At 37.8% G+C, this 15,114-nt stretch overlaps 4 protein-coding genes across 5 annotated transcripts; 3 read left to right on the top strand and 1 right to left on the bottom strand.

The window, feature by feature from the left end:
• Positions 1-977: 977 nt before the first annotated feature.
• LOC106320091 lies at positions 978-3,540 on the top strand. Of its 2 annotated transcripts, none has more exons than XM_013758456.1 (7): positions 978-1,254; positions 1,371-1,526; positions 2,092-2,279; positions 2,420-2,654; positions 2,726-2,811; positions 2,886-2,977; positions 3,053-3,540. In XM_013758456.1, exons 2-7 carry the CDS (start codon positions 1,431-1,433, stop codon positions 3,289-3,291), a joined length of 936 nt encoding a protein of 311 aa, XP_013613910.1. In that variant the 5' UTR covers positions 978-1,254; positions 1,371-1,430; the 3' UTR covers positions 3,292-3,540. The 2 variants fall into 2 exon arrangements, with proteins under 2 accessions (XP_013613910.1, XP_013613912.1); XM_013758458.1 differs by having other exon boundaries at positions 2,098-2,279; positions 3,053-3,313.
• A 1,143-nt stretch (positions 3,541-4,683) lies between these two features.
• Positions 4,684-7,910, top strand: LOC106320088. Its single transcript, XM_013758454.1, has 7 exons — positions 4,684-5,029; positions 5,178-5,419; positions 5,672-6,305; positions 6,380-6,737; positions 6,798-6,880; positions 6,957-7,151; positions 7,239-7,910. The coding sequence occupies exons 1-7, from the start codon at positions 4,844-4,846 to the stop codon at positions 7,767-7,769; spliced, it is 2,229 nt and encodes a 742-aa protein (XP_013613908.1). The 5' UTR covers positions 4,684-4,843; the 3' UTR covers positions 7,770-7,910.
• Positions 7,908-8,993, bottom strand: LOC106320090 (aquaporin TIP3-1). The gene is made up of 3 exons (XM_013758455.1): positions 8,815-8,993; positions 8,466-8,731; positions 7,908-8,400 (listed from the first exon to the last, which is right to left on the bottom strand). Exons 1-3 carry the CDS (start codon positions 8,954-8,956, stop codon positions 8,008-8,010), a joined length of 801 nt encoding a protein of 266 aa, XP_013613909.1. The 5' UTR covers positions 8,957-8,993; the 3' UTR covers positions 7,908-8,007.
• A 2,548-nt stretch (positions 8,994-11,541) lies between these two features.
• Positions 11,542-14,736, top strand: LOC106320092 (uncharacterized protein ycf45). Its single transcript, XM_013758459.1, has 9 exons — positions 11,542-11,999; positions 12,233-12,447; positions 12,525-12,675; positions 12,752-12,943; positions 13,096-13,258; positions 13,364-13,599; positions 13,681-13,857; positions 13,937-14,059; positions 14,300-14,736. The coding sequence occupies exons 1-9, from the start codon at positions 11,589-11,591 to the stop codon at positions 14,618-14,620; spliced, it is 1,989 nt and encodes a 662-aa protein (XP_013613913.1). The 5' UTR covers positions 11,542-11,588; the 3' UTR covers positions 14,621-14,736.
• The last annotated feature ends 378 nt before the right edge of the window (positions 14,737-15,114 follow it).

Genomic DNA, 15,114 nt, shown 5'->3' with positions numbered 1-15,114 from the left:
AGCTAGATTACAAGTTAAAAGAAACATATAGAACCAGAAGGTCATCAGCATTTTCGATCAAACAAATGTAATCCTTACAAAAATTACTTTTTCATTTTGCAATGTGACTTGGATTTTGATGTTGAAATGGCGTAATGATATCTACTAGGTCTGGGAGTTTTATCCAAGATCTGATCCGAGATTCGATCCGGATCCGATCCGAAAATCCGGATACCCGGAGGGGTCGAGTCCGGATCCGGATAGTAAAATGTTAGATCCATCAAAGATATCTTGATTTTTTTTAGTTCGGATATCCGGATCCGTAAGTTTTATAAATATTTATTTCAAAAATAGTAATATATATATATATATATAAATTAATTTTATTTCATATATTTTCATTTTTATAATAGTATATATATATTTCATGTAAATTTTGTAATATTATACATAGAAATAATTAAAAACACTATATATATTTTTATTTTTAAATAATTGTTAATATTTTTTATATATTAATATTTTGTTTATTTATTTATTGGATCCAAATCCGGATATCCGCCGGATATTACAATTTTTAGAAGGATATCCGACACCCGGATATTCGAGAACCCCGGATCCGGATAAGGATACTAAAATTATGGATCCGCCGGATAAGGATCCGGATCCGAATACCTTAAAATTGTCCGGATACCCGATCCGTCTCATGCCTAATATCTACATATATAAAAACTTATTTTATCTATAAATATACGTTTATGTACGCAATCCTCTTTTTTAATTATAGTTAGATTACAATTTGTTTTGATTAAATTATTTATTTATTAGAAACCAAAAGAAAAATGTATCATCAGAACTTAGAAAAGTCTTCGGTTTCATATTTGGTTTTAAAAAAGGAGTATAATATTATTTAATAAATAAAAAGTATCAGAGAGTGAGTGAAACAGAGAGAAAGAAAAGAAGCGTTTCGTCCTTTTCGTTTTCTTCTTCTGCTTCCATTAATCATACTCAGAAAGCTTTTTTTATTATAAGAACTCAGAAAGCGTTTCGTCCCTTTTAATATAAAAACTGAGAAAGCTTTGTTCATCTCTTTATTTCAGTTTCTCTGGAGACTTGTTTTCACCTAATTAGAACAAAATTCGAGCTTTCTCATTTTATGTAGGCCTCTGAGATTGAAAATTTCGATATTTCGATAAACCCATAATCAGTTTCGTTCTTTGGTGTTTTTTGATATTCTTAAAAAGAAAAGAATCTTGGAATTGGGATATACTGAAGGTATTAAAAGGAAAGACAGTAATTTTGAGAAATATAAAGCTACCATATTTGTATCAATGAGAGAAGACCAGAACCATAAATATTAAATTTCCAAACTTTTGTGTGGACTGGATTAGGGATGAAGATCTGACATCAGAAATAGATTGAGACAAGAAGAAGAAAGAAGAAGAGCGATAATGTGGTGGTGGTGTTCTTCGGGAAAAGGTCGTTCTAATCTGGAGAGGTTTCTCTTAGGATTCACTCCCAAACCTCCTTCTTTCTCTCTTCCTCTGGTAATGTTCTTTCTTCTTTTTTTTTCTTAAAAATATTCTCTCTCTCTCTCTCTCTGGCAATGTTAATTCACAATTATATCATTACAAAAACCATTTGAATTGGCTTTCTCCTCTTCGAAACTCGTCTATAATCAACAGAATTTCCAAATGGTCTTATTTAAAATTAATGTTGATGTATCAGACAACAACCTAGATTTGTAATATTTTAATGATTTTGTGTGAATTTTCAGTTGGAATTGGCTATAAGGACAATAATTGCATGGTCCATACATAGTCCATCACGGAAAAATAACTATGAAAAATCTTTTCTTTTTAATGGTCACATCATTCTTGGATTATTGTATCACCACGTGGAAACGTGAGAAAGAATTTTTTTCACTGAAATAAACATTAATCCAATAGCTAAAGTGCTGAGCTTTGGTTTGAATCTTCTTGATGCTCCTTTGAATCTGTATCCGTCTTATTCAGTAATCATGGAATTTATGTTTAAAACCATACGATTACCTTGATCACATTGCGTTATCAGCTTAACAGGGTGTAACTGATCTTTACTATTTTGTGGCAGCAACAGGGGAAAGAAGAGGAGACTGAGTATTTCAGGCTTGGTGATCTTTGGGACTGTTATGATGAGCTAAGTGCTTATGGCTTTGGATCACAGGTTGATTTAAACAATGGTGAAACGGTTATGCAGTATTATGTCCCATATCTATCAGCCATCCAAATCCAAACTACCAGACCAGCTATGATGTCCAGGTTAAGTGATGATGCTTGATTCATTAACAATCAGTTGTCTTTGTAGTTTTGACAATGAAAGTGTTTAGTACAGGTCTCTAGATGGTTGATGTGTTTGGTTTATTGGTTTATGTAATGACTGCCTTTATTTGGTGTTGCAGGAACCAGAATGAGGTGGTTGAATCTGAGAGTAGTGAGTGTTGGAGCGATAGTGAGAGCGAGAAGGTGATGTCAAGGTCAATGAGCAATGATTCGAGCAGAACATGGGATGATGTCTCTGATGATTCTGTTTATGATCCGGATGGCACACCACTACTGCAAGATAGACTTGGTTACATTGAGTTTAAGTACATTGAAAGAGATCCTCCTTACAAGCGGGTTCCCTTAACCGACAAGGTTCTCTTCTCTCCATTGTTCTCTTATTAACCACACTCTCCTCTTAAGGAAGTACATTGATTCTTCTTCAGATAAACGAATTGGCTGAGAAGTATCCTGGATTGATGACCTTAAGGAGTGTAGATATATCTCCTGCAAGTTGGATGGCTGTTGCATGGTAAGCAATCAATCATCAGTTAATACAAACCCTTGAGCTATGGGACTGATAAGCGTGATGGTTTGGTGTATTAGGTATCCGATATATCACATCCCAACCTGCAAGAACGAGAAAGATTTAAAGACAGGCTTCTTAACTTACCATACTTTATCTTCTTCTTTTCAAGGTACGTTTGATCACTTCTTAGTGAAGTAAACAACAAGCATCATTTCTGGTTCTTTAACGGTTTCATGAGGTGCAGATAATGTGGTGGTGGGAGATCAAGAAGAGATAGAGTGTTGTGAAGAATCTGTCATGAACAAGAGAATCCCATTGCCTCCATTTGGTTTAGCTACTTACAAAATGCAAGGAGACCTCTGGGGAAAGACAGGGTTTGATCAGGACCGGTTGGTTTATCTTCAAAGTGCTGCGGATTCATGGTTGAAACAGCTGAATGTTGATCACCATGACTTTAACTTCTTCATGAACTCCAGCTTTTAAGAACCTTGAACTGTTCTTTGCTGTTTTAAGCTCCCTCTTTTGTTGTTGTTGTCTGGCTTGTTGTGTTGTTTTAAGTAGCAACCGCCATTGCTGAGTTGTTACTTCTGTTGCAAGTCATGGGAGTTACCTTGAAGAAAACAATTTGTTTCCTTTCTTTTTAGGTGTTGAGGCGATAAGAAAACAAAAATAATGATTTCGTACTTGAGTAAGACAATGTAAATGAAGTTCTTTACTCTTCTCTTTATTTTATTTCTGTTTTTTTTTGTCCTTAATTGATCTGTGAATAGAGCCTGTTTATTTATAGAGGACTCTATTTTGTACTTTCTGTCTAAATATATAACACAAATCATTCTCTTTCTTGTATGTCGGTAAGATAGGAAGAATACAACACACTTTTTGGTAGATTTTACGTGTACTTTTTGATTTTTGTTTGTTCTCTAGATTTTTTATTTATTTAAAGTTCAATGTTGGATGAAGATGTTTTTTTTCTTGACCATGTGAATTTGCATTGTATGGTTACTTTTGCTTTGTTCTTTCAGTAACTTACGGAAGACGTGACTCAAGAGTCGATCGATATCTTCTGACTCATTCTTTAACGAATGAAGACTTGGGTGCGATTGGAACTTCAAAAGGATTAGGTCAAGTAAAAAGTTGAAACAATCAAAAATTTTGTTCAACGACATTAATAACAGAGAAGCTGCTTGGTTATGCAATAGTGACCATAAATAATCAGTGATGTTTTATTGTTTGAACCGGTGAAAAGTCTTTGTATTCAATATTTTTCTCTTGAAGAAATTTTGTGAAATAAATTGAAATGAATTTGCATTTTTCTATGTACAACTTTAGATTTGAAATAAAAGATCTAATCCAATAACTTGGCATTATATTTGTGGAGTTTTTATATTTAGGGGTTTGAAATTAATGTATATAGATTTTCATGTACACATACTCTAACAAAATCTAAACTGAAAACCAATTAAAATATATTAAATTTGATTACCAATCCTAATTTGGTATAAATGGAACTAAAATTTCAAAACACACAGACGTCACAAATGAATTGAAATTAGTAAACAAAATTCCTATTTCACAATTATATTTCATTCTTTTTCAAAAAAAAAATCCTATTTCACAATTATATATTTAATTTAAATTATTATTTTGTCCAACAACCACATTGCTTTCTACAATATTTTTTTTTTCCAAAATTTTTCATGACTTTTTGAATAATATCTTGTCATTTAAGATGATTTTTTGATTTTTTTTTGATAGTGGTGTTATTATTGAAGAAATAATTCATTTTTTTTGAAAAATATTGTTTTTAAAATATCCTGTTGGTTATGGACCAAAAAATAATCATAATAAAATATCTTTATTGGTTATTGACCCAAAAAACAAAATCCAATGGGTTCTTCTCTCTCTCTGTTTCCTCTTCATTTCCTAAAGTGAACATGAACTACACCGTTACGCTTCATCTCTTCTTCTCTTCTTGATTCCTTCGCAAGCAATCTTCTCCGCTTTTCCTCGACACTAAGTTGGAATCTTCCCTGGGATGGTTTCGTTCGCTGGATTCGCCTTCATCACTGGATTTTTGCTGGGGATCCTCACCATCGTAGCGGCGGAAGTTGCTGGCTTTCTGTACCTCCTCAAGCGATTGAATCGGAAGAGAAACCTCCATGAATCGAATAAGACGAGCTCTGATCCTCCCAACTCCATTGATTTCAGTCTCAACAAACAGGTACAACAGCCTCATGAGTTTCATAAAGTGTTCCGCTTTCTCGTAAAGTTTTGATTTTTATTGTTTAATGTGTGTTTGCTTTGGTGGAGACATTGTGATCAGTTTCTCCATTTCTGAGACGGGGTGCTGTTTGATTTCATTGTCTCAGGGAGTGATTTGGATTTTGGAGTCTGATGAGAGTTTAAAAGATTGGATGAATGAGAAGTTACCAAAAGAGCAGAAGAAGAAGAAGAAGAAAGACCTCTTGGAGGTGCATCCAGTTAGGAAGTCTTCTCATATCAAAGACCACAAGCTCATCTTGTTAAATGCAGATGGTACTCAGAAGATTGTTTTTTTGAAAGGTTGCTCCGTTGAGGCTGTTTCAGGGTCTGATCTCCCAACAAGGAAATGGTACTCAAATCTCTTAAACATTGCTATTTCATTCAAGTAAATGTAATAAACATTGTTCTAAAAATTGGTCCAAGCGGCCACCTAATCAGTAAAGTGGACCTAAACTAAACGATTTTTCTATTTCTTTTAAAATTATTGGTCTAAGCGTTCAGAAAATCTGTATAGTCACCCGCATAATCAAGCGTCTACTACCGCCTAGCGATTTTTTTTTGAATATTGGTAATAACCCTTTATGTTTTTATGTTATCTTAGGGCTAAAAGATATCCTATCAAAGTAGAAAGCAAAACTTCAAACTTGCACAAAGGAAACCGTGTGTTTTACATCTTTCTCGAGACTTCTTGGGAGAAGGAGTCATGGTGTAAAGCTCTTCGTCTTGCTGCTTGCAATGATCAAGAAAGAGCTACCTGGCCTACCAAGTTGAAACATGATTTCCAGAACTACATAGCTTCCCTTAATGTTGCATATCCTTCTTTTATGAAACAACCATCATCTGGATTTGATGTTGAGTCATTGGACAACAAGGGGGTTAAAATAGATGCTCCTTCCTCAAAAGTTCGTTTGTTCTGGAAGAAATTCTCAAGAAAGAAAGTGCCGAACCGTGAAGACAAGAAGACTTCATCAACACGCCATTACCAAGATTCATCCGGTAGCTCTGGAAGAAGCACCCCAGCGAGAAAGGTGCGAGATAACAACATCCCTGAGGAAACTGAAGTGCAAGCTTTCTCACGTTCTTGGAGCCATGTCAGTCATGTCTCTGATGTAGACTCGGAGGACAAGTTTTATAGTGATGAAGGAACTTTAGCGTGGAACTTGCTGATCTCTCGGCTGTTTTTTGATGTTAAACTGAACACAGGGATAAAGACTGTAGTGCACGAACGTATCCAGGTCTGTTATTAAAATGAAAGATGTGGTAACATTAATTATTGTTTATCCAACTCTTTTCTTTTTTGGTTTGACAGCGGGTGTTGTCTAACATGAGACTTCCCAGCTACATAGGTGATTTAATCTGCTGTGATGTAAGGATTGGGAATCTCCCGCCTTATATACATGGTGCAAGGGTTCTTCCTGTGGAGATGAATGGTGTGTGGGCGTTTGAACTAGACATTGAATACACTGGTGGTGCGGGTTTAGTAGTTGAGACTCGGGTTGATGCCAGAGCGGAAGATCTGCAGAAAGGGATAGCTGAGGGAAAACTGCAGCCAAGTCCTTCTGGCGATGTTCCCATAGATCTCCTTGAAGGTCTTGAAGAGTTTGAAAAGCAATTAAGTGTTCCTGGAGGAACTGTTGAAGTGAAAACTGGAGGAAGCGATAAACCTGGTTAGTGTATTCATTTAGCATGATGCGTAGGAGCATTCTTACTGAGTTATATCCTTGCAGATGAATCTAAGGGATCAAAAGGAACAAACAATGGATCTAAGTGGAAGTCTATTCTGAAGAACATCGCTGAGCAAGTCTCTCAGGTTATTCTTTGTGTGAGCCTCCCTTTTTCTCAGTTCATGTAGTATCTTATAGACCGCCTCTGTTTGTAAACTGCAGGTTCCGATTAATTTGTCAATAGGAGTCTCCTCCCTTACAGGGACACTGCGCGTACACATGAAGCCGCCTCCATCAGATCAACTATGGCTTAGCTTCACAACCATGCCTGATATTCATTTCGACCTTGTCTCATCTGTTGGTGACCACAAAATCACAAACAGCCATGTTGCTACGTTCTTGATCAACAAGTTTAACGTAAAAAAAAAAAAACACTTGCTCCTCCTTTTGTTTCTTAAGGAAAATGAAAGAAAATAATATAACACACTATCTCTCATTCTGCAGAACGGGATAAGAGAGGTCATGGTGCTTCCCAACTGCGAAAACGTAACCATTCCGTGGATGATAGCTGAGAAGGATGATTGGGTCCAACGCAGTGTTGCGCCATTTATGTGGCTAAATCAAGACTCAGATAGTGATCACGACAGCTTCGAAGCTGCAGAAGTAAAACCTAAAGCTGACAAGCCGCCGAGTCCTGAACAAACGAAGAAAGTTGCCAACGTTCACCAGAAACCAAGAACTGATGAAGAGCCTGTGGCTTCTTCACCACCAGCAGCTAACTCCGCAGCTCCTATAGTAGAATCGGAGGATACAATAGCACGAGGAGGCAATGACGAGGAGACTACTCCGGTTAGTGTCCAATCATCATCGAGGTCTATCTTTTCAAGTGAAGAGGATGATTTGAAGGGAAGGCAAATTGGAAGAAAAGAGAGGATTTTTGATTTTAGGAAGAAATTTGGGGAGAAGTTTGAAGAGAAGAAACGTCATGTGGAGGAAAGAAGTAAACAGATTGTTGAAAAGATGAGAGGACCTTAACACAACAAGAAGCTCCTTTGTCTTTTCCAGGTTCAGACACAAGAAAAAGACTGAACAAGAAAATCAATTGATTAGATTAGGATATAGTTAGTTACTTGTATCCATATATGTTTGGTGAAAGTATCAGAACTCATTGTGAAATCTTTCTTTATTCTTTATATATTACAAAACAAAGAGCAGCATCAAAACAGAGATTCTATGCAAAGTGATTTCATACAGACCAAGAGGAAAGTCCCATCTAGTAATCTTCAGGAGCCAAGGGCTGGTGGTGTGTGTGTTGTGTTGGTGGCTCAGTGGGTATGACCATGTACTCATATATAAGAGCAGCTAAAGCACCACCGATGAATGGACCGACCCAATAGATCCAGTGATCATCCCATCTCCATCCAACCAATGCTGGACCAAAGGCTCTAGCTGGATTCATTGACGCACCAGAGAACGGTCCACCCACCAAGATGTTTGCCCCAACTATGAGTCCAATCGCAAGCGGTCCTATCACCCCAAGGCTTCCACGTTTTGGATCGATCATAGTTGAGTAGACAACATAGACTAGACCAAACGTTAAAATGATCTCTAACACGAGTCCGTTAACTGCACCAACACCTGATGCTAAACGGAAACCAACTGGTCTCTGCATGAACATACAACAAACTCTTTTATAAATGCTTAAATGGACTTCACATGGATTAGTCTTACCATGCCGTTTGTGGTGAGCCTTAATAATAGACAAGCGAGGATGGCTCCAAGAAGCTGAGCTATCCAGTAGTAGATGGCACGGATGGCAGAGAGTCTGCCTCCGATAAGAGCACCAAAAGTGACTGCTGGGTTTACGTGTCCACCGGAGACATTGGCGGCTGCAGAAACAGCAGCGAACAGAGCAAACGCATGAGCTAATGCGACTAATACTAGTCCTCCTGGTGTGTCTGTTCCCGCATGAGCCGCATGGTCCCAATACAACTTATCTGAGGATAAAACAACACAACTGACAAGTCATATCACATTACTGTATACAGATAGAATCTATCAGAAGGGTGAGGGTACGAACCGAGAGAGAGGATAGAGCCTTCAGCGGCAAAGACGAAGACAAAAGTGGAGAGGAACTCAGCTAAGGTGGCTCTAATGGAGTCAGGGTGTGTAGCCTCGTCGGCTCTACCGAAACCGTATGCTCTACGAGCCGATGTTGCCATTATAATCACAAACACTCTGAATCAACAAGGATGTGTGATGAACAAAGGTAGAAGTAGAAAGAGAGAGACAGAGAATTTAAAAGAAGTAAAGGACAGATGTGATACTTGAGTGTCTTGAGATGGACACGTAGCTTGAAACTGCATGCATGTTACTTAACCATGTATGTCATTTTCCTCCGCCTCCTTATCTTCTCTTGGTAAGTTTTTGGACGGATTAAGACAAAGAATCTTTGTTGGAATCTCATGGTTAAGTACATGCATAAAGTTTAAGGAGATTATGTATGTATTGTGCAATTTCTATAGAATCTTTGTTGGAATCTCAAAACTGTAGTCTCCAGTGAACTTGATAACTTGGGTGTGACCTCTTTAATCAGGCGTTGTTAGCCCCAGAAGCAGCAGCCTCGGCTCCTTTCTTCTTCTTGTTTTTAAGAGCGTTCTTGCTCATCTCTCTGTAATGAACGAACAACAGAGCATCCATCAACATAAGGAAGACTGTTTCCAAGATTATGTATGTATTGCAAGATAGAGCACTTACCCTGCTGGGTTTCCTCCGAGCAACTGCATTTGCAAATCATGTAATTATCAGAGACATTGATATGTGCAGACTATGTTCAATCTAAAACAGTATGAACAAGCAAATTATGTTAAAGAACCAATTCTGATGAGCTTGTACCACAATCATGACGTTTGATAACTAGTAATTAGTATCGTTGTGATAATCATAGAGAAGTTCTATTTTGAGTACCTTGGCTTGAATGGCAGCTGCGTGCTTAGCATGCGGACTGCGGAGGCCGATATTCAGCCGGTTTTTGTATAGTGGGGATGGAAGCAACAGCTTTCTTCTGAGCTGATTCTTGTCCTAAGATAACCGTTGAAGAACAATAGTGTTTTTGTAAACCTTTCTTACAAAATCAGACACAGGTTTTAGGGTTAAAACTAATAGACTCAAACCTTGAGATTTGCCATCTTCGAGTTTCAATGAATCAACTGACTTGACAAGTTCACTGATCTCACTGAACCTGTCTGGAAACTCCGGTTTCCATTCAGCCTGTAGGTGAATAACCATGGAACCTTAGTAAGGCGACTTGTAATTATGCTTTAAAGCTGTTAAGAAGTATACCTGGTACAGTCTCTCAAACATCTTCTTGAAATAACGCTTTCTGTCATAGTTGAAGATTTTAATCCTTCAGACAGAACAAAGACGATATAACACAAAATAGTCCATATCAGTGAGATATCACAATTCTGCATAGTAAGCCAAGGAGAAACCATCTCTCACAACTTTAAATGCAACAGTGACTCAGTTCATACATTACATAGGCGGTCATGAAAAGATACAATTTATGCACAGTATTCATTTCACCACTCAATCTGTTTGAATGAACAACTGAAGCAGACTAAGATACCAAACTCAATATTTTGGCAAAAAGTTTTAACATACCCATTGTCAATTTTGACGTCTTGCACTTCTTGTCAAAGATTGTCACACAAGCCGGCATAACTGAAGTCACACTCAGGGAAAAAAAAACAAAGTTTGAAGAAACAAATGCGACGAATTAACATGCCAAACTGATAATGACGTCCACAACAAACATTAACAATCAATAAACTCATACAGATAAGTTGTTACAGCTGATGGAAAAAGGATACAGCCATATACAACTGCAAACTCTGAACCCCGAGGAGGACCCACTGAACATCATGAACTGGTCCATCTTTACCTGTCAAATCACCAGAGAGTCAGTTCCAGATAAATCGCAAGAGCAGATTTATAAATACTTAGGACGTACGTAATGGAACAAGGCCTTCATGTGTGCCATCTACTGTAAGGTAGTGTAGCTTTGTTTCCCCATAGTAACTTTGGTTCGTCTTGTCAACATCTGATTGTACAACCACTAAGAGTCCACTGGAACCATGATTCCTACTAAACTGCACAGAGGAACACCGGAAGAAGCTTTGTCGGTGTTATTTATTTATTTGTTTGCAGATCTCCCGTTGCCTCCAGTGCTTGCTGTTAGGACTGATGATACTGAAGAAACCAGTATGTTTTCCCCTTGCTTTGTTTCTACACAGTCTAGAAACTGCTTAGCTTTAATTCACAGTGTTGACGCATATATGATCCATGATATTAAAATACCCATATTGAAAAGGCATGAGGACACAGAGGATCTACATTGAGAGAAACTTTGAGCTTCAGGACTTTCTCTCTACCAAGAATCTGCTTCCCTTACGACTAATACTCTCTTGCGTTTTAATTGTTTCAGATCAAGAAACTCAGCAGCCAGATGGAGAAGCTTGGCATGATCTTGCACTGGATACACAGTAAAAAGCTACCAAAAGTTCAGTGGAAACTTCTACAGAAACTCTTGCATTCTCTTGTTTTGTATGAAGACAATCTCTGCGTCTCACTTCTATTAATCAAAAGTTCAAAACTCTCATTGCTTTCTTTTTGTTTGCTGGATGTAATAAATTTGAGTTGAATGTTGACGTGTTTTATTATGATTCGTTAAAAATGTTAACCTTGTGCTGATGTGTCTGCTTATGATTCTTATACAAGTGGTTGGTCAACCTTCATATTTAACGGTCCCTCAAACAAACAAACAAAAAAACGATATTCAGGGAAAGGAGGAAGATGCTGAGCTTATCGCTGAGTAATCATGTTCCTCCATTAACGCTCTTGAGCCACCACGAACGAAGAACTCTCGAGCTCAGATTCCGATCTTCCCTACTGTTTCACCAACTCTTCCGCGCTAAGCTCGTTTCCAATTCTTCACCTGGAGTTGTTGCAGTTTCCGCCTCTTCGTCTCCGGTCGCAGTTCTGGAATCAGGAGAGGAAGACCACTTCGATGACGAATTACGCCGTCTGCTGGCGCTGGTACCGGAGGAGATACGACGGACGCTGGAGGAGCATCTCGAAATCAGCGAACTCATTGAGGTAGTGCTGGATTTAGGTCGTAAGCCTCTGGCGCGATTCCCTTCCGGAGATTTTATCATCTCCGACGACGCTGTTAGGGTTAAAGATCTGCAATTCGCAGTCTCTCAGGTTGGTGAGTGATTTTTCTGTATGATGTTGAGATTTGCGGTTAAAGTTTCCGAGCTTCTAACTTAAAATCAATTGGCAATGATTGGATTGGTCTAAGTCCGTTATATATTAGCTTTAAATCGTAATCTTTCTAACTCAAAACCAATTGGTAACGAGTGGATTGTTAAAGTTTTTTATATATTAGTGTTAGTGTTGGTTCAATGTGGGATCTAAACACCATGAGTTTTTCTCAGGTTGGTGAGTTTACTAATGATAATCGAGCTGGAATCAGCCGGACATTGCACCGGATCAGCGCCATAAGGAACCGGCAAGGCGAAATCATTGGCTTGACATGCCGTGTTGGTCGATCTGTTAGAGGAAGCGCCAATTTGCTGCGTGACCTTGTCCAAGATGGGAACTCTTTGTTGCTTATTGGTCCACCAGGTGTTGGTAAAACCACAATGATTAGGTTCGTCTGTAGTACCCATGAAACTCTTCTCATTGCTCCCTTTAGAACCACTGATTTTGATCTTTGTGCTGTTGCAGGGAGGTAGCAAGAATGCTAGGGAATGACTATGAGAAGAGAGTGATGATTGTCGATACTTCTAATGAGATTGGTGGTGATGGTGATATACCTCATCCAGGGATTGGTAACGCTAGGCGGATGCAAGTCCCTAACTCTGACATACAACACAAGGTTTAGTATATAAGCTTTAACTTTGTTCTTTTATAGTACATGAGAGAGATTGTGTTTTAATTTGATTTACGTTCAGGTACTGATAGAAGCAGTAGAGAACCACATGCCTCAAGTGATTGTGATTGATGAGATTGGAACTAAACTTGAAGCTATAGCTGCAAGTACAATAGCCGAGCGTGGGATACAGTTAGTTGCCACGGCGCATGGAGCTACCATAGAGAATTTGATTAAGAACCCTTCATTAGACCTCCTCGTCGGAGGTGTGCAGGTTAGACATGATGTGCTTGCTTACCATTCAAACCAAGATTGAATTCAAAGATATAGTTTGGAGATTCTCGTTTCTGTAGTTTAGACAGCATTGTGACTATGTATTCTCCAATAGTCCATAATCTCAGACATTTTAATGGATATCTTTGGCAGAGTGTGACTCTTGGAGACGAGGAAGCGACCAGAAGAGGTGGCACGAAGACTGTCCTTGAAAGAAAAGGTCCTCCGACATTTACCTGTGGCGCAGAAATAGTTTCAAAGACTGAAGTTCGTGTTCATCGTAGTCTTGAAGCAACTGTTGATGCGGTCCTCGCAGGTAGACTATTGTCCTATTGAGTTAGAAATGACAATAGAAGCAAAGAACATATACATAACTACATAAACGATTTTGATACAACAAGTTTGAGTTTCTGTCTTAAAGGTCGCTTACCAAACGTTGAAATCCGAAAAATAAACTCCCATGGAGTGGAAGTAATTGTGGAAAAGAAGGAACCTTCGGTGGATGTGGTGACTTTGGATAAGAAACATGAAGCGGAAACATTAGATGTTTTAAAGCTCACTAAGGATGAAACTATCTCTGAAGTCCTTCCAGCTAAGGAGATTACAGAAGCAGAATCTTCGGAGCACGAGACACCAATGTATCTATATGTCTATGGGGTAAGATTACTTATTCCTTTTTTATGTGTTACCAATGGTTATATGGTTTCTTGGTTATCATATACGTATATACATATACAGATTGCAGAATCAACTGTCCTTCAGGCAATCAAAACACTAGAGATGGAAATTGCAGTAGAGATAACCGACAACATTAGTGAAGCAGAAGCCTTGCTTGCATTACAATCCAAGATCAGGAAGAATCCTCGGATTAAATCATTAGCTACATCTCACGGTATACCTGTTTATGTAACAAAGGTAACAGAAAAAACAAGACTGTTCTTGAAGTTTTCAAATATTCAGCATCTTTAACCAAAAGAATCTCTCCTTCTTGTAGACTAGTTCAGGTATTCAAGTGGCCAAAGCGATACGGGAGTTACTCACAGACTACGAAGATGGACTAGGAGAGTTTGGTTCAGAAGATCGTCCAAAACTATCTGAAAAAATGGACGCCTTAGAGGTACGTAAAGAGCAAGTCAGAATTATATTCAGAACCGTTCTAGGCACAGCCGAATGAAACATTTGCTTTGGTCTTGAATTTTAGAGAGCTATTATACATAGGTCGCCTAACTTCTAAATTGTGAAAAACAATTATTCAAATTAACCTATAAATGTTAATGACCATCTAAATCTTAGATTCGGCCCTCTGATTATAGTAACCACAATGCACCATTGTTAGAACTGATTTCTGTATATGCAGGAAGCAAGATTAGCTATAGAGCGGATAGTGATACCAGAAAAGGAACCAGTTGATCTTCTCCCAAGGCCAAGGAAGATCGTGTCATTTCAAGGAAATCTAGTCAGGAAGTATAATTTAAGATCAGAAAGACATTGGAGAGGAGATGAGGTGTATCTACGGATCCTGCCTTATGGTATGGACGAAGACAAAGACGACGAAGATGAGGAGGAAGAGGTGGTCGAAGAAGAGAACGGAGGAGAGCTTGAGGAGTTCGGTTGTGTTACTGACGAGTCTAATGGTTTACCCTACGGTATCGACAGGTTACCTCTATTGCCTGACTAGTTTTGATTTTATATGTTCAGAACATTGTTATAGATACATTTCTGTGAATGCAAATATAATATTTGTAAAAAGAATATGGTAACTAGGATAAGATGGTAAGATGACTAAATTTGTTATTTTGAAGATAAGAAGACATTAGATCTGTTTAATTTAGATATTAGTTTGTTTTGAATTGGTTGTGTCGGGTTTTAATGTGGTCCAATTCTATAACTACATTTTAAATCCATTATTTTTTTTGTTCGGTTATAATGGTTGAGGTTTTTGATTTTATGTTGATAACCCAAAGACTAAAAGTATTTATTTGGTTTCATGTTATATGAATTTTAGACAATTCTGATGTCAACCAATCATTTCATATTAAAATTTCTAAACGTATGCAAAATTAAATCAAATTGAGGTGATTGTTGACGAAAAAAGAAATTTTATAAAAAAGCATTTCAGTACAATTTGGTTAATAGTAAGATGACCCATTAAAAATAGATTTTTCCGAAATT

The sequence above is a fragment of the Brassica oleracea genome, unplaced genomic scaffold (assembly GCF_000695525.1).
Source record: "Brassica oleracea var. oleracea cultivar TO1000 unplaced genomic scaffold, BOL UnpScaffold00796, whole genome shotgun sequence".
In the NCBI taxonomy this organism is placed as follows: Eukaryota; Viridiplantae; Streptophyta; class Magnoliopsida; order Brassicales; family Brassicaceae; genus Brassica; species Brassica oleracea.
Note: the sequence above shows the minus strand (reverse complement) of the source record. Positions and strands in the feature narration are given on the sequence as shown.